General features: G+C 46.8%; 1 protein-coding gene across 7 annotated transcripts; it reads left to right on the top strand.

Annotated features, from left to right (window-relative positions):
• The first annotated feature begins 1976 nt into the window (after window positions 1-1976).
• Window positions 1977-22187, top strand: COPZ1 (coat protein complex I subunit zeta 1). Of its 7 annotated transcripts, none has more exons than XM_055395448.2 (9): window positions 1977-2046; window positions 13795-13863; window positions 15142-15223; window positions 15846-15937; window positions 17075-17130; window positions 18438-18515; window positions 18674-18725; window positions 19943-19981; window positions 20793-20979. In XM_055395448.2, exons 1-9 carry the CDS (start codon window positions 2029-2031, stop codon window positions 20838-20840), a joined length of 534 nt encoding a protein of 177 aa, XP_055251423.1. In that variant the 5' UTR covers window positions 1977-2028; the 3' UTR covers window positions 20841-20979. The 7 variants fall into 7 exon arrangements, with proteins under 7 accessions (XP_055251423.1, XP_055251422.1, XP_088693002.1 ...); XM_055395447.2 differs by lacking the exon at window positions 20793-20979 and adding an exon at window positions 20563-20785; XM_088836877.1 differs by lacking the exon at window positions 20793-20979 and adding an exon at window positions 20563-20786 and having other exon boundaries at window positions 1986-2046; window positions 15022-15223.
• Window positions 22188-23855: the final 1668 nt, after the last annotated feature.

Raw genomic sequence — 23855 nt, 5'->3', positions numbered from 1 at the left:
AGCATCAGTCCTTCCAATGAACACCCAGGATTGATCTCCTTTAGAATGGACTGGTTGCATCTCCTTGCAGCACAAGGGACTCTCAAGAGTCTTCTCCAACACCACAGTTCAAAAGCATCAATTCTTTGGCGATCAGCTTTCTTCACAGTCCAACTCTCACATCCATACATGACCACGGGAAAAACCATAGCCTTGACTAGACGGACCTTTGTTGGCAAAGTAATGTCTCTGCTTTTTAATATATTATCAAGGTTGGTCATAACTTTCCTTCCAAGGAGTAAGCGTTTTTTAATTTCATGGCTGCAATCAGCATCTGCAGTGATTTTGGAGCCCCCCAAAATAAAGTCTGACACTGTTTCCACTGTTTTTCCATCTATTTCCCATGAAGTGATGGGACCAGATGCCATGATCTTTCTCTTAGGCACTCTGATTCTGCTCTGAACTTTTTAGAAAAACTCCTGGGTTTGGATACTCTTTTTGGAGAGCTACTAAAGACATAAATGTTAGAGATGGAATTAAAAAAAAAAACAAACAAAACCTTTGAGGGACAATATAAGGCAATAAGGACTTCCCTGATGGCTCAGATGGTAAAGAATTCGTGTGCAATGCAGGAAAGCCAGGTTCCATCCCTGGGCCAGAAAGATTCCTCAGAGAAGGGAATGGCTGCTCGCTCCAAAATTGTTGCCTGGAGAATTCCATGGACAAAGGAGCCTGGTGGGCTACAGTCCATGGGGTTGCAAAGAGTTGGACTCAACTAGTGACTAACACCGGAGAAGGCAATGGCAAGCCACTCCAGTACTCTTGCCTAGAAAATCCCATGGATGGAGGAGCCTGGTAGGCTGCAGTCCGTGGGGTCGCTAAGGGTCGGACACGACTGAGCGACTTCACTTTCACTTTTCACTGTCACACATTGGAGAAGGAAATGGCAACCCACTCCAGTGTTCTTGCCTGGAGAATCCCAGGGATGGGGGAGCCTGGTGGGCTTCCGTCTATGGGGTCACACAGAGTCGGACACGACTGAAGTGACTTAGCAGCAGCAGCAGCAGTGACTAACACACATATAAGGCAAATAAAGGTGTCCCTGACCTAAGAAGCGTCAGGGACCAAGAAATTGAAGGGTGAGGAAAGCTAAACTTCACCAAAATCCCTCCGTATTGTGAAATCTCTGCATTCAGTAAACTTCTCTTTTCTCATTTTGCAATGGTTTGTCCCTACTGGAAAACCGCATACCCTGTTCCCTATATCGTTCCTTATCCTGGACCCTTTATCCCTGTGTCCCTCAGTATCCAAAGCTCTCAAATCCCGTTTCACGGCGCGCCAAAGAAAATTTGCTTTTAGAAAACTCACTAGTTTCTTGTCCTTCCCTGGATCAAAGTCTGGGACTCCACCTAGGGTAGATTGTTACTGTTAGCAATCAACCTCTAGCGGCCTTCTTTTATCAAAGTAACACGCTGGTCATCTTGTGGCTTTACTTTATGACTGTGCAGACTTTGTGTATGCTGAAGTGATCTGAGCGAATCTGAAGGAAGAGCTAGTAGTGCTTGCCAAAGCAACCGTGGACATCGGGGACCCAATGGAGGCTCCGGAATGAAGATTCCGGTAGGATTACATCAAGACCTGCCAGTGTTAAGGGCCAAAGAGACACAGCGCCCCCTAAAGGGAGTGCGAATTAAAGTGACTAAATCCCGCCGACGATATCACGTGCCTTCCGCCAGGCCAATTGAAAATTAATAATCGCTTCCTCTGTTCCCCATGGAAACAACCCCGCCCCTCGACCTTCCCGTTCCATTCAGTCGTGAGGTTTTGTCGTTTTATTGAATGTTTAAACTGACAATCAAATACCTGCGCCTTCTGGCTGGACACCTTGCTTCCGCTAAGCAAACTAGTACACTGATTGGCCAATAAAATAATAGATGACATTTGGGTGTCCAATAACCTTCATCCTAGGCGGGATCTAATGAGGACGTAGGGCCAATCAGAGGCGGCGTTGCCTCTGTGGCTCCACGTCGGCACCAGCTGCGGGGCAAGATGGAGGCGCTGATTTTGGTAGGAGCTGGAGGGGCAGCCGAGATGCTGCAGTGTCCAGGGGGCCCGGGAATCGGGGTTCAGCCTGAGTGGGAGGGGGTAGAAAGGGGAGTTCCGAGTAATCCTCAGGGTCCGAACGTTTTGCAGGTCCCTGGGATAAGCCTGTGGCCTAGTGCCGGACCTGAAGCCTCGGTTTAGTGTAGGAAGCTCTGCCGGGGATAGGGCAGAGTTGGTGGAAAGTTGAAGGGAGCACGTTGAGTCCTTAGGACGCATAGGATCATAAACGTACTGGACTGGGGTCCTTCAGATTCTAATGATGCGCATTGTGATGATACTGTGATTTGAGTTCCCCCAAATCTCCACACTCGCCTCAAATTGTAAGAGTAGAGTGCAGGTGTTTGTCATCACAAACAAGTTGTCACAGTGTAACTCTCCGTTGATAATTACCTGTCGTAGACCTTAAAAAAACTATTTTCTTCTTCGATTTCCTACTATGTAGATTTTGTCATCATAAGGAATCAGTATTCCATTAGAGTTCTGGAATACCTGATAAGAGTTAGTGTTGGATTGTGGAATGTTTTTTCAGACTTCTTATTCTGTTCTCCTTTTCCCGGTTCATTTAAATTTTGGGAATTCTTATTGTAGGATCTGGAATGCCAACTTTTCTCTGGTTATGTAAGAATTTTGGTGACTAATGCGGTGTGTTACCTCCCCTGTCCATACAATCCTTTTTCCTTGTTAAAAAAAAAAAATAAAATACTAGTACCTCTTCTCTAGAACTGAACATTTCTCTCAAAAGTGTCCCCCCCCTTTCAAACGTGGGGTTGTTAACATATATATGTATGTGTAATGTATAGGAATTTAATTCCCAGCTTCTTCCTTAATTGAACTGAACTCTAGGTTCCTTTTTTGCCTTTTTCGCCCCCTTCAGCTCTTCACATGTACACCTCCAAATCCTCATCAGGTTAAAGAGAATAACAGGTTTCAATATCCCTCTTTCAAAATGGCAAATATAGGGATTCAGTTCAGTTCAGTCACTCAGTCGTGTCCAACTCTTTGTGACCCCATGAATCGCAGCACACCTGGCATCCCTGTCCATCACCAACTCCCGGAGTTTACCCAAACTCATGTCCATCGAGTTGGTGATACCATCCAGCCATCTCATCCTCTGTCATCCCCTTCTCCTCCTGCCCCCAATCCCTCCAAGCATCAGGGTCTTTTCCAGTGAGTCAACTCGTCGCATGAGGTGGCCAAAGTTTTGGAGTTTCAGCTTCAGCATCAGTCCTTCCAGTAAACACCCAGGACTGATCTCCTTTAGGATGGACTGGTTGGATCTCCTTGCAGTCCAAGGGACTCTCAAGAGTCTTCTCCAACACCACAGTTCAAAAGCATCAATTCTTGGGTGCTCAGCTTTCTTCATAGTCCAACTCTCATATGTATACATGACCACGGGAAAAACCATAGCCTTGACTAGACAGACCTTTGTTGGCAAAGTAATGTCTCTGCTTTTTATTGTGCTATCTAAGTTGGTCGTAACTTTCCTTCCAAGTAGTAAGCATCTTTTAATTTCATGACTGCAATCACCATCTGCAATGATTTTGGAGCTCAAAAAAATAAAGTCTGACACTGTTTCCGCTGTTTCCCCATCTATTTCCCATGAAGTGATGGGACCAGATGCCATGATCTTAGTTTTCTGAATGTTGAGCTTTAAGCCAGCATTTTCACTCTCCTCTTTCACTTTCATCAAGAGGCTTTTTAGTTCCTCTTCACTTTCTGCTGCTGCTAAGTCACTTCAGTCGTGTCCGACTCTGTGTGACCCCATAGACAGAAGCCCACCAGGCTCCCCCGTCCCTGGGATTCTCCAGGCAAGAACACTAGAGTGGGCTGCCATTTCCCTCTCCAATCTTCACTTTCTGCTAGTTCCTTCAAAAAAAATGGTTTGTTTAAGTCTAGGTAGAAAGCTTTAAAATCTTATTAAAGATATCTTCTGTACTAGCCAGTTAACCAATGTTCTTAACTAGTTAACAGACTGAGATGAATTCTAGGGAATTGGTTTCTTTGAAAGTTTTAAGAAAATTTTAGACTGCCCCTTAGTTCTATTTAGAAGGGAACCTGCCTATAGGTAAAGGAGTGAGGAAGATGATACTCCAGGAGCCCTTTTAACAAGGGATCTGTGTGTGGAGGTGACCTGAGTTATTGTCAAAGTCTCTCTCCCTCTCACATTCTCTCTTACTTCAGTTCTTATCTTTGCTTCCTTGGTGAAGTTTATTTAGACCTGCTTCTTCCTTATATCCATTTTAATCTTCACCTAAGATGGTTCATTCACAGATCCTTGCTGACCTGATCAGGTATCCCTGAAGTTTGCTTTAGAAACCTTACTGATTCTTTGTCCTGAGGAACCTATGTGATGTGTAAGGGGAAACGAAGATTAAGGGAAAAGGGCTTCCTCAAGTAAGCACAATCAAAACGAGGGTTAGTTTTTGACTCCTAATCCTCCCAGACCAAGTATCTCTCTCATATTATCGTGGGCTTTCCACTTCTTCACTATGCCAAATTGCACATTCAACTATCAGTTATATAAAACTTTAGTTAGGTACAAAGTACCAACAATCAAAATACCAACAAAGTACCAATACAAGTTCTTTACATTGGTCACCAGAATTCTTAGAATATTAGTAATTTCCTTCCTCTTTGTCTGTGCTTCCCAATATTTTTGTATGTATGTGTTCTTTACTATTTTCAATATATTTTGGGCCCCCAGTTAAGAACTTATGTATCTTTCTCACCATTCCAGCCCTTCTCAACTGGAGTTCCAGGGGAAAATTAAGCCCTAATGCCCTAAAACATCATTGTGTGTAATGAATCAACTTCTTTGTATACACAGTGTCACTGGTTTTATACTATCTTTGGGAGGAGTAACAAAATAGTATCAAATAATTTTCAGTATTCAGTGTTTCAGATGTGGAACCCTGGTTGAGAATCAGGTGGTATTCCCTAAATTTTTCTCTTCTCACTGCCCTCACATTCTGATCCACAAAATATAGCTCCATCTGATTCAGAATCACGCTTTCTCACTGTTCCTTTTTATCTCATCCCCTTTTCTGTCTGCTCAGAGGCATCTTCTAATTCTTGGGTCACTGTCTTCATTGTGAAAAGTATAAGGAGTTCCCTGGACTTTTACCTGAGCTTCCTGTTGAGCTAAAAGTGTTGATTGTATCTGGATGAAAGTGAAAGTATTAAGTCACTCAGTTGTGTCTGACCCTTTGTGACCCCATGGACTATCCTGTCAGGCTCCTCTGTCCATGGAATTCACCCGGCAAGAATACTGGAGTGGGTTCCCATGCCCTTCTCCAGGGGATCTTCCTGACCCAAGGATTGAACCTAGGTCTCTTGCATCACAGGCAGATTCTTTACCGTTTGAGCTAGCAGTATTTAACAAACCACTTCTTAGAGAAGGCAGACCTCTTCTAAAGTTCTTTTAGGCTTCTTCCTCTCACGTATCTGTTTCCTGGTTTGACTGGCCCTCTGGGAAAATCTGATCAAAGTATATTCAGTCCTCACCTTTACAAGACACATGGCCATAGGATACTGAGGAGAAGGGAAAGTAAGGTGGGGAGAGGTGTCAAAAAGAACCATCATTTGAAATTTGATCTGATTATGGCAATTTCTAAATACCAATTCTTGTTGTTCAGTTGCTAAGTTGTGTCCAGCTCTCTGTGACTCCTTGGACTGCAGCACACCAGGCTTCACTGTCCTTCTCTGTCTCCTGGAGTTCGCTCAAACTCAGGTCCATTGACTTAAAATTCAACATTCAAAAAACGAAGGTCATGGCATCTAGTCCCATCACTTCATGGCAGATAGATGGGGAACCAATGGAAACAGTGACATACTTTATTTTCTTGGGCTCCAAAATCACTGCAGATGGTGACTGCAGCCATGAAATTAAAAGAAGCTTACCCCTTGGAAGAAAAGCTATGAAAACCCTAGATAGTGTATTAAAAAGCAGAGACATTACTTTGCCGACATAGGTCTATATAGTCAAAGCTGTGGTTTCTCCAGTAGTCACGTACAGATGTGAGAGCTGGACAGTAAAAAACGCTGAGTGCCAAAGAATTGATGCCTTTGAACTGTGGTGCTGGAGAAGACTCTTGAGAGTCCCTTGGACAGCAAGGAGATTAAACCAGACAATCCTAAAAGAAATCAACCCTGAATATTCACTGAAAGGACTGATGCTGAAGCTGAAGCTCCAGTACTTTGGCCACCTGATATGAAGAGCCAACTCATTGGAAAGATCCTGATGCTGGGAACAATTGAAGGCAGGAGGAGAAGGGGACGACAGTAGGTGAGATGGTTGGATGGCATTACTAACTCAATAGACATGAGTTTGAGCAAACTCTGGGAGATAGTGAAGGACACACAAGTCTGGCATGCTGCCGTCCATGGGACTGCAAAGAGTTGCAGATGACTGAGGGATGAACAGCAACAACAGCAGATCCATTGAGTCGGTGATGCTAATAGGTTCCCTTCATTTATGTACTTTACAATGGGTCATGTTTCTTTCTTGAATTAAGTAGTCCATTCCTACCTTTCAATCAGATTTGTCTTTCTCAGGTTCTTTTCTAAGGAAAGAGACCCTTTCACCTCCTTCCATTCCTAATGCTTGATATTAATGCTCCTGGGCTTGACACAGCTTCCTCTTTCTTGCTGTTTTCTGCTGGTCTTGTGAATGGAGAGGGATCTCTGCAGGTCACCATTCTCCATTAATAACCTCCGGAATCTTAAAGATAATGACGTATCCCCTTCCTCCTTCCCTCTTTTACCCTTTTTTCCTTAAAACTGAATTACTCTAGCAGTGCAGATCTCTAAATCTTCCTCATAGGTTTCATTTTTCTTAATCCTCTCTGGATTCACTTTCTGAGAGCTTTTCCAGTGCTTTATGGACTAGACTTCTTAATTCTATTCTTTCTCTCCCGTTTGTTAATTTCTGTCCTAAAACAATGACCAGATCCTGAATTCTAAGCCTTATTCAGTAATCAGGGAATCCAGAGTGCACACAGGAGTATGCGTATATATTGGAGGACGAAACTGTGGAGAATACATCAATGACTTTTAAAGGCTGATATTGCTCTGTGGCCTTCGCTTCCTGAATCATCTTAATGGGGCTTTTGTTAAATTCTTTTGGCACTAACAGTAGAGGTTCTTGGCCTAAATGCCCCCTCCCTCTGCTCTGGGCAAAGGTATCAATTACATTAAGCCCCCAAAGCACTCCCATCTCATTCCTGGCAGTCCCCTGTGCCCCTCTCCCAGCTGCGTCCTTGCTGGTGCCTGGCCGGTCCATTTCGTTAGGAGAAGCAATCTCCTCATTCCTGCACTGTGGAGATATATTTCTCAGCTAGGGCGTGAGCAGTGCCAGCACTGCCCCCGGTAAGGTCCCTGGCAGCCATAAAAATTTTTATTGTGATTATGTTGGTGTCGGGGTGTCCATCTGGGTTATTGCACACCTAGTTTAATTGATTGAAGTTTAATTTATTGACACTTCAAATTAAATGATCAGAATAAACTGTGCTGTTACTCTGGCCGGCTTGTTTTAATGGTTGATTGCTGGAAGCAGACCTCGGCTTGAACTAAAACCCCCAAAGAGCAATTGACGCTGCTTCTAACTCTCCCCATGTCTTGCCCTCCAAGAAGACCTCGTTATAGATTTCCGACGTATTTATATATATTTTTTCCCTCTCCTTCACAGTGGTGGGAAAGAGTTGGTCCCTGGCAAGGTATAAATTATATCAGAGGTCTAGGGGAGCTGTCACATGGTCAAAGGAGGAGGAGGGGGCCTCCATGTGAAGAAAGCCAGACCCCTGAGAAGCCAGGTCTTCCTTGGGAGGATGAATGCAATTATCCAGATATTTGAGGGAGCCTAGTGGCAGATTTAGGGTCTCTTTTTCAGCTAGATACTTGCTACTGTTTTTTTTGCTTTACTCCATCAACGTGACTTGGTTAGAGTCAGGATACTGACAAGAAAACTGAGAAGCAAATAAAGGATAGAACAGGGATAAAGAGTCAGTGCCTACCTACCCACTTATGCTGGAGTAATTAGGAAGATGGAAGGCAGCGTGCCCATGGACAGCTTTGATGAAGATGGATTGGGAGGTTGAGTCCATGCACATGATGAGATATCTGTACTGGCCAGAGGCTCTTACATCTCCCTCTGCTGATTCTGCACAGTTTATGCTTTCTCTCAGATCAGATTATTAGAGTTCTGTTCTTAGACTCCCAAGCCTGTCACCTCTTCTGATGTTTGACCACCCCCATCTCTTCAGGAAGTCTTTCCTGTTGTGTAATCTCAGTCTTACACGCTGCAGATGAAACCTGGGTCCCCTTATTTGGCTTTTGAATTTTCCCACTATTAAGGTAGGTATCCCCATCCACAGCCATTTGGCCTGGATAGCTCTGTCTACCGATTTTCTCTAGCTTCTTTTCTGTTATTTGTGTAGTTTTTAGAGGGAGACTGAAACTAGGGGAGAAGATAGCAATTCTGTCTCAGGGTTGATTTGGGGGAGCGAGTAGCTTGAAATATGAACACAGAGCTGTCAGTTCAGTCTTTGAGAGAATAGCTTTTTGTTTTCAGGAGCACATGGGTGGGGGGAGTCAATCAGGATACAAATCATGACCAAGGACTCATCAAAAATAGATCTAGCCCCATTTGATTTTTCCCTTTGCTGTGTGATATTTAAATGAGGGCTCTTGGATTATCCAACGGGGCAAGGAGGAAGTTCTGATGTTGCTCTCTGGGTTCAGATATTTCACACCTGAGGAGTGTTCTGATATCTGCTTGTTCAGTTCATCTCTTCACAGCAGTACTCCTTGCTGTGACTCTCATTTTTGTAATTCCTTGATTTCCAGAATAGCTGAAGAATTAGGGACTGTGTAACCTCTGTGCAAAGAATTCTCTGGCAGATGGGCTTTCAGAATTTTAAGAAAGGACCTGAAACTGCATTCCTGAAGAGTTTGGGATCTGATCATCTTTGTCCTGCCTGTCTCAGAGCTGCTGGATTTACTCACTGAAAGCTGGAGGGGTGTGGTGCTGACCTTAGCTCCCCCTGCTGGCTGTGTTAGTTTTCTCCATCATTTATTTATGAAGGCCACACACATGTTTATTGAAGTCATTATTCCGTGCCTGGCAGAGGCGAGGGGTTGGTTTACAAAAGTATCACTCATTTCTCCTTTTTTTCTCCCCTCTCCACACCATCTTTTTGTCTTCAGAGAGAATCTCATGTAATTCTAAATCTAGGTCTATGAACTCCTTGAAATCATAAAAATTTGTGAATGTGTGTTTTCCTGGTAACAAGGTCCATGGATTCCATCAGCTTATCGAAGGGGGTCTAATGTAACTCAAAAAAGTTACGAACCTTAACTGGTCTAGCTCAGGCCTCTCATTTCTCCAGTGAGAAAGCTGACTCCCAGAGAAAGGTAGGACTTGAGTTAATGGCTGATGCAAACTGTAATAAAAGATTTTAGGAGTTAGAGACATTTTTTCTCATAGTGGCAGACTTCCAGTGACCGTGCTTTTATGTTTTGTTTCTGTGTCAGATAAGAAGAGTCTTTCCGGGTGGCTCTTCCTGCCATCAGTTCTTCCTTCCTGACACTTGTGTTCACTTTCCTCTTAATAACCAACAGTTGGTCTCACGTCGGCTGGGGAATGTTCTGTGGTACCTGTGGCTCCTCTTCTTTCCTGAGCTGTGTTATCTGAATCTAAGTAAACCCTTGGGTAGTATGTGAAAACTGTTTTTCTCTGGCTAAACCTTTAGCTGGTTCTCATCTGAAGTCCCTAGGCTTGTGGCTGGCAAACTGGAGCCTTCAATCCTGGGGGAGCTTTTCATTTTAGAAACTGGCACAGAATCAGGGAGCAAAATACCTGCTCAGCCGTGTGGGGCTGGAGTGGTATCTAGAAATTTCTCCTAGTTTTTTATAGTCTTGGTTTTACTTTATAAATAGATTTAAGGAAAGAGCGTCTTGTTTCTAGTTGATTGAGACCTGTTGTCGAGCCAGGGCACTACTTTCTGGCATGGCCATAAAGATTTCTTTATAAGTAGAGAATGAAGAACTTTCTAGAAATGTTAACCAGATTTTTTATTTGTGTCCTTTCAGCTTTGTGGATCAGATTGCATCCTCTTAACTCCACAAAGGCTTCTTGGCTCCCTCCCTTCTCCCCGCCCCCAACCTCCATCAAAGATCAAATAAAATAGTCATAACCCCCAAATATCCTGTCTGTGTGCTCCTAACACTACGCTGGTCCTCTTCTGGTGGCATATCACGATCTTATCCCAGAGTATCCTGTTACTGTACATTGTGAACAGACTTAATTCCATGCTTTTTCAGGGCCCATTTCTCCTAGTTTGACTTACAAGACACACAGATAAGAGCTTTCTCCAGCGCTGCCTTTTGAATGTTTTTGCTAATAATTATAGTCCTGAGGAAGCTGCAGGTCATCTGAAGACCCACAGGGGGCAGCACTAGGAATGACTCTGTGTGCTGGGGTAGGGAGTCCTAGGAGATGTTGATGTTTTTCACCAAGCTTCAGAAGCCTCTGATTGAGATCGGAGACTTGTTTGTAGCAGTCTCGTTGCTTGTTCAGTGTTGTTTCAGCTCTCCTAAGGAGTATAGTCTAGTTTTCTTGATAATAAAAAGGGACATGAAAATCTGGGCCACCCAACCTCCCACAGACCAGTCTGCCTGTATATCATTTCCAGTCACCGTTAGCATTTGAGGTGAAGTTCTGTTATACACTCAGGCTGTGGCTCTCTGAAAGTCAGTGCATCACAGAACTTTGTCTCGAAAGCTTTCTAGCAGCTACCCATTTGGGAGTGGGAGGGAAGAACAGGCCTTTAAAAATCCTTTGAACATGGCCCTCAGCGTGTAGGGTCTTTCTCAGTAATCAGCATTTAATGTGTTACAAGGTCAGGCCTAGTCCATTGTCCAGGAATGCTGCTTCTCAGTAGCTGGGAGTTGTTTATAAACTTGCCCTTTGCAAAAAACTTAAAATGAAATTACATTATCAGTAATGGCTTCTGGGCCCTTTAAACAGGCTGGTTTTATGATATGAGAGGAACTTCAGGCCTTCCCCTGCCCACCCACCCCCCCAACCCCCCCCCCCAACACACACACACACACTCCTGAGAGGTAAAGGCCCCGGGCTGAAGTGGAACCAGCTGTAGTCAGGAGGTGGCAGGAGAAGTAAAGGAGAAGCTGCCGGTCTGGCCGTAGCTGAGTGGAGAACTAAAGCAGCATGGAAGCTCTGGCCAAGTTCTCAGCTTTATTTAGAGTGGCCATTCCTTTGGAAGTTTGAAATGACCAGCCTTTTCTCTAGAGCCTTCTTACCCCTTTCAGACTTACAGTCACATCTGGTCTTCTCCTTTCCCTGCCTTTGCCCTGTCTTTTATCCTTCCCAGGAAGATCCATGTTTCTATTTTGGGGGTTTCCTTGATAGCGTCTTCTAGGGAGCCAGTGAAGAGCTGGGAGCAGGACCCAGGAATCTGTCCCTCTCTTTGCCAGTTGTTTTAGGCACTCTCTTACCCTGTTGGCCACAGAGGATTGTCTGACTCTCCGACTTGGCTGGTGGCCCTAACTCTTTTCCTCTGCTTTGGGATCCCGTTCTTTCTAGAGATGCCAGACTCTGCGGCTGCAAGCATGAGTTACCTGTGCCAGATCAATGCCCGTTTAAGCCATTGGGAAGTTCTCTAAGGTTGCAGATAGCCTGAACAGAGCCAAAGAGTTCCAGGGAAGAGGTTGTGGGAAAAATGGTGTCTTCTGAATTCCCTTACTGATGGACTTCTTTTCCTTCATTAAGGAAACTCATTCCCATGAGTGTCTCCCTTTTGGTGAATCAAGGATCCAGGTTGCTACAGAATTGAGCCTGCTTATGGGAAGATCATGTGGGGAATTAGGAGTTGGAAAGCTGTTGTATTTGTGACCTTTTAGATGAGACTCTAGAGGACTTCCTTCTGCTAGACAGAGTCCCTTAGTTTGAGAGAGTATTCCAGAAAGTAATGTGTATAGCATGGGCATTTCTAAGGAGTGTTCGTCAGAGGAGGATGAGTTGGTAGTAGTGTCACCCAAAAGGGCCACACCAGAAAATCTACCTGTATGCGGAAGCCTAATTATAAGAGAAATCCCCTAGATGCTTACTGCATCAATAAATTTTTACCTTACTCTCAAACTTCATTTATTCTCAAAATCATTCAATAAATATTGAGAGTTTAGTATGTGTATTATTCTGGACATTTGTAATCAGAATGAAACAAAATTTTCTGTCCTCAAGAATCCAAGTGGGGAAAGCTTACATTCTTCATCACTCTGTTCTCAAAATACTGGGTTCCCTTTCCTCTCCTTAACTCCTTGAGCTCAGGTTTGTTCTTTGCTTAGAATCATAAACCTCCTGGAGCCTCATAGGATAGTTTACCTTGGTAGAAGCTACAGATCCTTGGCAGCGATTCTTTCCTCCTCACCTTTGGGTCTTTGTTAAATGTATGCTTGGAGAATAGAGAATATGTTTGGCGCTGTGAGAGCTGTGGGTTTCCTAAGTAGGATCAGGAAATGGAGGTAGCAAAGCATCAGCCTTGTCTCATAGCACAGGAGAAGGATATGCATGGTAAGTAACATTGATAGTCAAGGACTATGAGCCTGCAAACACTTTCATACATGTACCACTGCCTCCCTTCCCTTCTTCTTCCTTTCCTGTTAGTTGGTTCCCTGGAAGTTGCAGAAGTGGAAGAGCTTTTACAAAGTGACATGCTTTGAGTTTGAGTGTAACCATTAAGGCTGAGATTCTTGATTTTTTTCTTTTCTTTTTTTTTTTTGTGGCCGTGCTGTGTGGCATGCAGAATCTGTTTCCCAACCTGGGACAAACCCATGCCCTCTACAGTGGAAGCATGAAGTCTTAACAACTGGGCCACCAGGGAAGTCCCTGATTTCTTTATGAGGGCCAGTTTCCTTAAAGGTTGATTCTTGGTGGTGAAGGACCACTCCTCTCCTGCTCCTTATCTGCAGGTTTCACAGTGTTTCTTAGATGGAGCCTCTTCTTATTGCTTCTTAACGACCCCGAATTCAGATTGGTTTTTGTCTTGGCAAGTTAAGTGGTGCTGGTCAGGGTATAGCAGAGGAGTTGGGATCCTCGGAGAAGTCTTAGAAGATGGATGTCTCCCTGGGCTGCATTCAGAACTGGTGTGTCTGTGTGTGAGTGTGTACATGTGCTCATGCCTGCTCCTTCCCCTCTGCTCAGTGAGTGGGTGGTTTAGGGAAGGCTTGCTTTATGCCTCTGCATTGCCACTGCAGCAACTTCCAAGTACACTAGGGCATTCAACCCTGTTTTCCTATAGCCTCGTGCAGTGCTTATTAATTTGGTCACATTCCATACCCACCTGTGCATGGGAGACCAGGGAGGAGGGAGAGTAATTTGGAAAATAACTATAGCATAATATTTGGAAATAACAGCATGACCTACTTTGATTAAGCCGTCTGTGAGTCTGGCTCATAGAAATTGTTTCTCTGGCGCTGCTCTGGGTCCTTTGTTGAAATGTCCCCTCCTTCAATTCAGTTCATTTGTCGCTCAGTCATTATCAGTGGGAAATGTCAAAATCTAACCAGGTTGGGATAGGGGACATACAGAGGCATCTCTGTAACCCATTGCAGCTCCAGTAGGATTAGGAGAAGGTATCTGGTTTGTGAGTGGTGGCAAGAGCCTTCAGGACTGAAGATGTGTTCATATCTCTTCAGGAACCCTCCCTGTATACCGTCAAAGCCATCCTGATTCTGGACAATGATGGAGATCGACTTTTTGCCAAGGTGAGATTCCCTTTCAGATTAGTTGAGAAACAAGACAGAGTTTTGGATCTTGGGACTAGCCCCATTCACTCGTATTCATCCACAAATAATTTTGAGAATTCTTCCATCTGTGACTACTCCAGATAAAACCTAAACTGCTCCTATCTGTTAGTTGTCCTGCTTCCCTACCTGCCCATCCTTAGACTTTGTCATCAACATAAGAAGAGAGAAAAGCTTTGGAGCTTGGTTTCTGAACGAAGAAGTGTATGGATGTAAGAAGCAGCCTGCCCAGGCCCATCACCCCTGTCCCTTTCCCTTCTACCCCATCATCCTGCCTGAGTTTTTCCAGGGAATTCTCGTGCAGTTCCACGGTTTCAGCCCTGCATCCACAGTCACCACCAAGCTTGCTACTTCCTGACTTTCCCGGTCTGATGTTTCTAAGTTTGGATCCATTGAAAGAGAAGAGGAAGGACACCCCTCTCCTCTCCCTCCATTTTCTCCCCCTCCTAGAGAAATTTTTTCTGTCCCTGGTGTATTAACTCCGGGCAAGCATCGCATAAATCAATCAGCAGGTAGAGATTAGTTTAGAATTCACCAGCTGTTCCTCCCTGTAATTGGATGTAACTATGCAGGACACCTTTTGAAACAGTTATCCAGTTACTAAATGCCAGACCTGTCATAGGTCTTCAGCTGACTGCGACGGATTAGCCCCTAAAGAGCAGAGCGATTTAGCAGCCTGCATCTCCGCCCCCGTGCCAGGGAGAGCTTGGGAGTGGGCTCCGTGGTGTGCTAGCTTGCCTCCCGCTCCTTTGAGTTTGCTGGAAAGGAAGCTAAAATACCACAGAGCCGAGAGCACAGGCAGAGCTTGTCTTTCTCCGGAGGAGGGTTTTACAGCTCTTCCCAATTCCTCAGCTTTGCTCAGTGAGTGAGGGCTGGTGCCTTTTGTATTCTCTAGTAGTGCTCCCTGACCTGGGGTGGCGCCTGGTGATGGCCTCAGGGCTGCTGCCCTGGTGTACAGATGGGGCAGAGCCTCCTCACAGGGCTTCTAGGCCTTTTGCCCTTCCAGCCTGGGAACCATGAGGTGGGGTGGCTTAGAGCAGAGTCCTTAAAAAATTTGTTTTCTGTCCGATTATTCACTGCCCATTCCCTGCCTCTATGGTTCTCCCTTCTTCCTGTCAGTATTTCTCTTCACCCCATCCCTTGAAGAGGGGAGAAATCCAAGACCCAGGGCAAAACAGTCACTATTCATCCTGGGCTTCCAGCTCTAACAGCCCAACCCGTCTCCTTCCCTCTGACCAGTACTATGACGACACCTACCCCAGTGTCAAGGAGCAAAAGGCCTTTGAGAAGAACATTTTCAACAAGACCCATCGGACTGACAGTAGGTCGTTTTCCTTTCACTGCTCCCCGGGGGGGCCACAGCGGGAAGGGGGCAGCAATGGGACTGTGGAGAAAGGGTAAAATGACTCTGCCTCCTTTTTCTCTTTTTCCTCCTCCCCTCATATAATAAACTCTTCAGAAATGTAATGGGGAGGTGAGTGTACCTCACACGGGAATACCGTGCTAGAAGGTTGGCTGTTAGCTACCTGTCTAGTCCCTGGATTTATGAGCCTCACTTGACAAATTTAACTGCAGCTCTGCTTATTGTACCGCATCCATTAGGGCAGGTAAATGGAAGTCTGTAAAGGTGACCGCTCTGCATTTTCACCTCCGAAGGATCGACTAGTATCCTGTCTCAATATACAAGGAGGGAAATAAGGGTAGTAGGGGTGGGGAGCAGTTAGAGAAGAAGATCTTAGACTCCCCCATTTATACTTGCCTTCTTCTGCTATCACCTGAAAAGAAAAAGCAGGTCAACTTCGGTCTTTGGGGGGGGTCATTAAGACCCACCTTCCCTCAGCCCCACATAGCGAATACTAATTCATGGTAACTCCCTCTACTCTACTTCCAAGTCTCAGACCGCCCACTGTTTGCACCTTTGTTCCCCCCACCCATCCCCACAGGTGAAATTGCCCTCTTGGAAGGCCTGACAGTGGTATACAAAAGCAGTATTGATCTCTATTTCTATGTGATCGGCAGCTCCTATGAAAACGAGGTGAGAATCCCCACACTCTGCCATCTCTGCTCTCACCTCCTGAACTGCTGGCAGGCCCTTGTGACTGGTTCTGGGCCCAAGGACTGCCGTGTGCCTTTGGCTTCTGACTGATGAAGTTGTCCGAGATCCGTGCCAGCCTCACTAACATGGCAGAGCAACTGAATCAACCTGGAATGCAAGCTTTCCCAGCTTTCTCTCTATGTCCACATAGGACACACCATCTATGTTTTGATAACACACTAACATACAGTGTCAGTGACCTTCCCTGCATAGTGATTTTTAAGATGGATTTCTGAGTTGTGATCAGGGTTCACCTGTGAATGAGCCACACCTGCCCGAGTTTGGGCCAACTAGGCAATATTCCGGGTCATATGAAGCCATATATTCTGAGTGGCTCTTTGAAGACTGGGTATAGCCCTAACCTGCTTCTCATATGTAGGAAGAACTATTTACCTCCGGTCACAACTTTGAGGAGAGTAGATAAGTAAAAATAAGCCCCCACGTAATTTGAGGCAAAACTCACAGTTTGAGAAAACCAGTTCTTACTGAATTCTTATTGCTGTAAGTGCTTTGTATAATGCATTGTTATTTAAACCTTGTAGCACTTCTATGAGTTTTGGGCACTAGTGCCCTCATTTTATAGATGATTAAACCTTGAGGAACTGTATGAAATTACTTATATTTGACCACTGTTGGACTACAGAAGTGGCTGTTTCATGTGGTTCAGCCTGATAACTTTCCCCAGGTCACACATCTAGAAATGGTTCAGCGAGGATTTAAGTCCAGATCTCTCTGACTCCAAAGTCTGTGCTGTCTGCACAACCGACTTCAGCTATTGCTTGGTTAATGATTTTTCTAAGACATAGGGTAACACATATACAGTTGGGAAATACATGCAAAAGACTGACAGGAAAGTTCTGTTTGAACAGTCTGGTCAGAGAGACCTCAAATTACGAGATCATGAAGCAGAGTTTATTTTTGTCTTCTTCCTGTTTTGCTCTCACTTCCACCATATGCTGCTGGTCTTTTGTGAAAGCCTGTGTCTTTTGATCTTTAATGAGTTAGAGGGTTTTGTTTTCAGGTAGCAGCTTTTGGGGCCTTGAACTTTATCCTTCTGCTTCTTCTGTCTCCAAATAGCTGATGCTCATGACTGTTCTGAACTGCCTCTTCGACTCATTGAGCCAGATGCTGAGGTGAGCAGGCCATTCTTGACATCTGTTTGGGAGAGAAAGTCACTATTCTTCAGGCCCAGGGATTTGTGGGGGCTCAACAGAGGCTGCAAGGAGTTGATTTACCTTGAGAAGTTGGGCTTATTATTTCAGAGTAATTTCCACTGATGGGGAGGACTGGATGGGGGAGTGTGTTACTCCTGTGGAATAATTCTCCTGAGAAAAAAGATTGGGAGGGAGCAGAATCTTTGCCTCTGTGTCTGCTGTCACATCCTGCCGTGGCTGTCAGAGCTCCAAGCACCTCACAGTGTTCTCCTGGGCTTCATTCTTTACATTCAAGATAGAGAAAGGGCAAGCATAGGGAAATGTCCCGGATATGACATCAACACCTCGGGAATGGAGGCACCACTCCTAATTTTTCATGTGCGGCCCTTAGTTGTTCCTTCTGTAGAACAGGAAGAATGTGCCTTTTACCCTCTCCTCCCCATCTGCCTCCCCGCCGTCCTCTGCTCCCCACGTAGATGGGCCATAGAAGAGATATAAGATACTTTTCCTGAAAACATCCAGGGCTCCCCAGTGAGCCCAGTACAGACATCCATCCAGACGGAGCAGAACAGCAGGCGCTCTCAGCCCCACAAAATCAGCGGGGTGAATGGCTCAGATTTCCTCAGGAAGGGGATGATTTATTTCTCAGCCAGGTGAATGAATAGGCTTCATTTCAGTGATCTAGTGAAAGAGTCAAACTGACGGATGTGACTGGCCATGTGCACCAACCACCGGATCTGAGGCTGGTGGATGCTGGGCCCTGGCGGTTCCCAGCCCCCTAGTTGGGCTTCTTTTCAAGGCCTGCGCAGAGCTGGGGAAGGAGGCCGGGGGAGGGGAGTGTGGAGCAGAGAGTCTTAGAAGGCTTGTCAGAACTTGAGTGCAAGTGGAGTTTGCACTCAGCCCCTCCTCACCTCCCGCCACCTCCAGATTGAGTGTTAGCTCTGTGTATTTCCTGTTTTCCACCCACTGATGTCAGTGTTTGTGAGCAATGTTGTAAGCAGCATCATAGCAAATAGGAAAGAAAGCGTAGCTCTGGAAATGAGCCCTCGAATAGGCAGAAATTGACTGTATGTATATTTTGAATCTCTTTCCTGGCATTCCTGATCCTTATTCAGCAAAGAAGTGTAGGAAGGGTGTTAGGATGGATTAGCCAGAAAGTTCTTATTCACTTCTTTGTGTGCGTAGTGGAGACATATATTGGTCTAGCTGAAGCTCCCCCAACTCAGACCATGTCCTAGGATTCCTTTCACACCCAAGCTGGGTTTTCTCTTCTCTTGGGGACTCAGGAAAAATGTAGAAAAGCGAGCTCTGCTGGAGAACATGGAGGGGCTCTTCTTGGCTGTGGACGAAATCGTAGATGGCGGGTGAGTTCTCTTCTCTCCCTGGACCTCCCTGGATCTGGGGTGAGGGGTGGGGCTGCTGCCCCTGTCCTGAGGCAAGGGGGCTGAGTGACCAGAGTTCCCCCACAGGAAGTTGGTCCTTCAGGACAGAGTGAACAGTGGTCTCTTCTGTGTCTCTTCAGGGTGATCCTAGAGAGCGATCCCCAGCAAGTGGTACACCGGGTGGCATTAAGGGTAAGTAGGACTGTGCCCGTCCCCCACAGCCCCCATCCACTCATCCTCCAGGACCAAACCTCCTCAGTGATCTAAAGGGTTGGGTCTGATAGAATACAGGTAACTGTCTCCTTCCCTTTCAAATTGTCCTTATCCAAGGACAGGAAGCAGAAGGAAGGTGTTTCTGCCCCTAACCTGGTACCTAGCATCTCATACAGTCTGCACAGAGTGGACATTTAATACATACTTTTAAAATCAAAGATGAAATAAAGGGAATTTGAATATTGATGGTTCTAAAATGATAAAGGAATTTGAGGTTGGCTGCTTCTTCCTGGGGGAGTGAATCCAGTCATCTGAGGCAGAGGAGTGTCTTGCCTGTCTTTTAAAGTCTTAGGAAGCTGAGGACAGCACCTCTCCATCGGGAAGGATTTATTTGTCAGAACCTCTCTGCTCTTCGGTGCCAGAGGCTTCTGAGCTAACCATAGAAAGCCTCAGTCATCGAGGTGCAGAGGGTGCCCACCAGCAAATTGCAGGGCTACAGAGAGGCCTGAGCATAGCCAGTCTTCCCCACTCACAGAATGTCCCGGCTCTGACCTCCACAGAGTGAAGGCTGACACTGCCGGGTAATGGGAAATCTTCTCTCTTAACTGCCGTGGGCTCCATTTGCATAGTTTAATCTTCTCCTTTAACATATGTCTCTGTGTGGCAAGAGAGAAGGTCCCCCCACCCCTCAACCGACTCCCTTCTTCCCTTCCCAGGCTGCTGTTGCAGCAGTTTATTTCTCAAATTAACATGCTGTCGTTACCCATCAGGCCTTGCGGGATCCATTACACTACCCCGGGCTCCCCCTCATCCTCTCCCTAGCGATATTGATATTCAGGGAAGGTCTTCTCTGACTAGGGAATCAGGTCTCCCACCCCCAAGTTGAGAATCAGATAACCTGCTGATTACCTGGAATGGAATAAATCTTAAGAAGTCCTCCTGCCTTAAAAGAGAAGATGGATGAAATGACCCTTTTTTTTTTTTTTTGCTCACAGTCCCTTTGGCCATGTAAAATTGTGGCTAGCCAGGTAAAATTGTAGCTGCACTAACTAGTCCCTGGGAGGGACTGAGAAGGTTAGGGCATGTGCCCTTCACTTCAGTTTAAAGGACTACCTCTTCCTTCCTCACTGCCCAACCTCAGTCAGGTCTTACTCCAGCTTTTTTCCACACTGAACGCTTGTCTCTCTGTGCCGTAGGGAGAAGATGTACCCCTTACGGAGCAGACCGTGTCTCAGGTATGACTTTGTTTTTTCCTCCTCTCCAGAGGGACTGGGTCAATAAAGAGGCTAGCATAGCATTCCACCCCAGCCCACCAGGCCTGAACTCAGCAGACTAGAGACTGAAGACATGTCTTCTTTAGCTCCCACTTAATCCCGAGAACTGGGGCTCGTGGCTCATACAGCCCAGTGCTCCCTACCCACCGCAACTCCTGTCCCACTTTGCTGTGAGCAGTGGCTGTCAGCCTTGCTCTGCAGCCTTCAAACCCTCCCTGCCTGATGCCTCCTTCAGTGATTTATTCCCCAGCAGAGGCTTGCCTTAAGCAGATGGTCCGTGTGCATGCACACACACACTCTTTCTCTTATTATTCAAATGAGGGCTAAGCTGGCAACGCATACTCTGGAATATGCATGCAGGTTTTGCAGATCCATCTTGCTGCGTTGCAGATAGATTGTCTACCTGATGGGGGCAGGGGTGGGGGTGCAGGGAGGGATTGTTTTCTACCCACTTGAATTCCCGCCAAGAAGTCCATCTGGATGTGGTGACCCCCTCCTGTTAACATGTGTCCAGTAACCCCCAGTTTTTTCTTCCCTCCCAGGTACACCTCTTCTCTCTTCATCCCCCCAGTGGACTTGAATTTTTTTGGAATTTCCCAAACTGACAGTCCTCTAGGGCCTTAGAGAGCTTCTTTCCATCCCTCCGCCCTTGGGGATTTTCTGTTTGCCAATCTTCCAAGGACAGGGAAGGCAGGTGAGGGGAAGGAGAGCCCCATCCCTACCCCCGGCCTGCCCCTCAGCAAGCCCCTCAGTGCTGCCCTTGTCCCTGCAGGTGCTGCAGTCAGCCAAAGAACAGATCAAGTGGTCCCTCCTGCGGTGAAGACCCCACTGTTCCTGGCTCCTCACCCCCTCGAAAAATCCACGTCGGCTGTGACTTGTCATGCAGTCCCCCAAATGATGCTCTCAGGGTCATCTCGGGGATCACAGGGATCCTTAAATCTCCATCCTATCTGTTGTTGCCTCCTCATTCCCACCCCAAACCCATATACACTTCCCGTTCCTTCTCCCTCCTTTTGGCAGTTCTTGGAGTCAGTCAGGCTCAGTGGGTTTGGACATGGGCAGGAGCAGCACCCTCTTTCTTTCTCCACTGGATTAGGCTCCCCTGTATTTTCTCCATTTCTGTGCCCTTTGCTGCAGCTACGCTTCAAAGCAGGAGAAAGAATGTGCTGAGTGTTTTCCTCCCTTTGCCTTTATCCCAACAGCCTGTATGTCCAGCAAAGGGAGGGAGAGGGAATTCTTTTCTATTGAATGAGTGAGGGTGGGGAGAGGCATATCAGGCCTGTGCCGCAGCCTGGCTGGGCTTGGTATTTTCTCCCATTTCTTACTGCCCAGGTCGCCAGCCTTGGGAAAAAAGACTGGGAACAACTCATAGGCAGGGGACAGCGTGGAAGAAGCAGTGATTTACATTTTATTGGAGAGGGCCTATAAAATTCTTTATTTCAAACACAGCTGAGTTTTTTTTTTTTTTACCCCGATCCTGGTTTGTTACTTCAAAACTGCTGTGGTCTGTGAGTGTCTCTTGTGGGAGGGTCTGTTTCTTGGGCCAGTACCTTAACTCTCCACCTTCGCTACCCGTGGGATCTCCGCCTGGCTTGTCCTCTCCGTGCCCTGGAGCAAAGCCAGTCCCTGAACTAAAACTCCATTCTAGTCTTGGAAGGAGAGTTTCTGCTCAGAACAGGGACAGGGTGGGATTTATGACTTGGGCCTCTGGGCGCTCTCAGCCCCTTCTCCCCCACATGCATCTCACTCCTCTGCCTTGGGTCTACAGTCTCTGTCTGCTGCTTAACCCTGTCCTCTCTCTGCCTCAGCCTCACATCCAGGCAGTAGGTCTGGGCACCTCCCCGCCCTCGGTCACTGAGAGAGGCACCTTTCTTCAGAAAACCTTGGGGATTTGGATTCCCCCAGGAAGACAGAGGAAGGAACAGCCACTGTGTCGTCTCATCTCTCCACCGACCCAAAACTTCCCACAAAGAGCATCTCAAGAAATCTTCCTGAGACTTTGAGTTCTGGCCCACTGACTAACTGCCAGTTCTCCAAGAGCATGGGCGGATAACTGGGCACCCGTGAGGGGGCATTTCTGTGTAAGAGATCTGTGGAGTCAGGATGGTAGCCACCTTCACATACTGCTCTGTGCAAAGAGGAATAAAACATTTCTTTTTCCAAACTGCCTTTGTGTGATGTTTGTGTTCCTCTTCCTCTCTTTTTGGCAGCTGCTCCTATTCCTCTAAACACCCCCCCTTGCTCCCCATCTTATATTTCTTCCTTCCTACCTCAGAGACTCCCCAGCATTCTGCCCCCCCAACCCTAATTTACGGGGCTGTTTGCCTCCTTGGCATCTCTCCGTCCACTCTCCTGGAAATTGGCGCCAGGGGTGGGGTGGGGATGGTATTTTCTCAGTGGGAGTCCCAGGGAACCGAGTGCTCCCCCCACCACCCTCAAAGCCAGCTGCCTGCTCCCGCCTCAGCCATTAGTAACCCGGAGACGCGCACCTGCGTGGGGGCTCGCCTGCAGCCCCGGCTCCCTTCCTGCACCTCCCTCTCCCGCTCCGAAATGGCGCTGAGCGGGTTATTTATCGGAGCCAGCACTGCTCCAGAAGGTCAGGACGGTGGTGTAAATAACCTCTCCTCGCCATTTCCCCGTCCCTCCAGAGCCTGCTCCCCACCCCCTCCTCCACCTTTATTCGCACAAATGAATGTGGCTGGGCTGGCGCAGAGCCTGGCCCTGCATCTTAATGGGGCGGTGAGCTCACAAGATGGATTTAGCTGGGGGTTTTATGGTTGCCTCGGCGACAGGAGAATGCTTTGGTTTTCTTTCCCCCTTCCTCTGCAGGATTTGAAGGGGGGGGGTGGAGTGTGGGGAGCCCTTCTCTGCACTGCAATTTTAAGGGTCTCTGCAGTCACCTCTACTACTCATGAGATGGGCCTGTAACTTCAGGATTAGGCAACAGAGACAGGAAAGGTTGAGGGAAGGAAGGTAACCAGAGGGAGAAGCCTCCCTAGCATCAGTGATGCCTGAAACATAGAGGTGTCGCCTTGCCTGCTCTTTGAGAACCTGGCAATTCAGCTCTGCCACTGTGGGACCCCTGGGCCTGGGGTCCACCTCAGCAGAGAGGGAAAAAAATGCTTGGGTATAGCACTCTGCAATCCTGAATTGAGAGTTGGGGTACAGGGGGCTGGATAAGGGCTAGGGATTTTTGTCTTGCCCGTCTGAGCTCGGGGAAAAGCAGTGTTCAGGCGTTAAGGTCACCAACCTAATCCTCTGGGCTTCCCTTGTGGCTCAGCTAGCAAAGAATCCACCTGCAATGCAGGAGACCTGGGTTTGATCCCTGGGTTGGTAAGGTCCCCTGGAGAAGGGAAAGGGTACCCACTCTAGTATTCTGGCCTGGAGAATTGTCTATGGGGTTGCACAGAGCCTGGAGAATTGTCTGTGGGATCCCAGAGAGTCAGACACGACTAAGCCACTTTCACTTTCACCCTAATCCTCCTACTCATCACCCAACATGGACCCTGCTGGAGTTGGGAGTTGCCAGACATGACTGCAATGGCAAGCCACTCCAGTACTCTTGCCTAGAAAATCCCATGGACAGAGGAGCCAGGTGGGCTACAGTCCATGGGGCCGCTACTAGTCGTACACGACTGAGCGACTTCACTTTCACTTTTCACTTTCACGCACTGGAGGAGGAAATGGCAACCCGCTCCAGTGTTCTTGCCTAGAGAATCCCAGGGATGGCGGAGCCTGGTGGGCTGCCGTCTGTGGGGTCGCACAGAGTCGGACACGACTGAAGTGACTTAGCAGCAGCAGACATGACTGAGTACACACGAGATCAGCAATGGTG

This window comes from Moschus berezovskii, chromosome 6 (assembly GCF_049115385.1).
Source record: "Moschus berezovskii isolate FMDL1 chromosome 6, NW_MosBer_1.0, whole genome shotgun sequence".
NCBI classification, from domain to species: domain Eukaryota; kingdom Metazoa; phylum Chordata; class Mammalia; order Artiodactyla; family Moschidae; genus Moschus; species Moschus berezovskii.
The sequence above is the reverse complement of the archived record's forward strand: the minus strand, read 5'-3'. Positions and strand labels throughout refer to the sequence as shown.

Excerpts from the sequence above, each read along its gene's own strand:
- COPZ1 (XM_088836875.1), top strand. Across the intron at positions 13,864-15,021 it reads GAGATCGACTTTTTGCCAAG|TATTTCTCTTCACCCCATCC; the intron begins GTGAGATTCCCT and ends TCTTCCTGTCAG. Across the intron at positions 15,938-18,437 it reads GCAGCTCCTATGAAAACGAG|GAAAAATGTAGAAAAGCGAG; the intron begins GTGAGAATCCCC and ends TTGGGGACTCAG.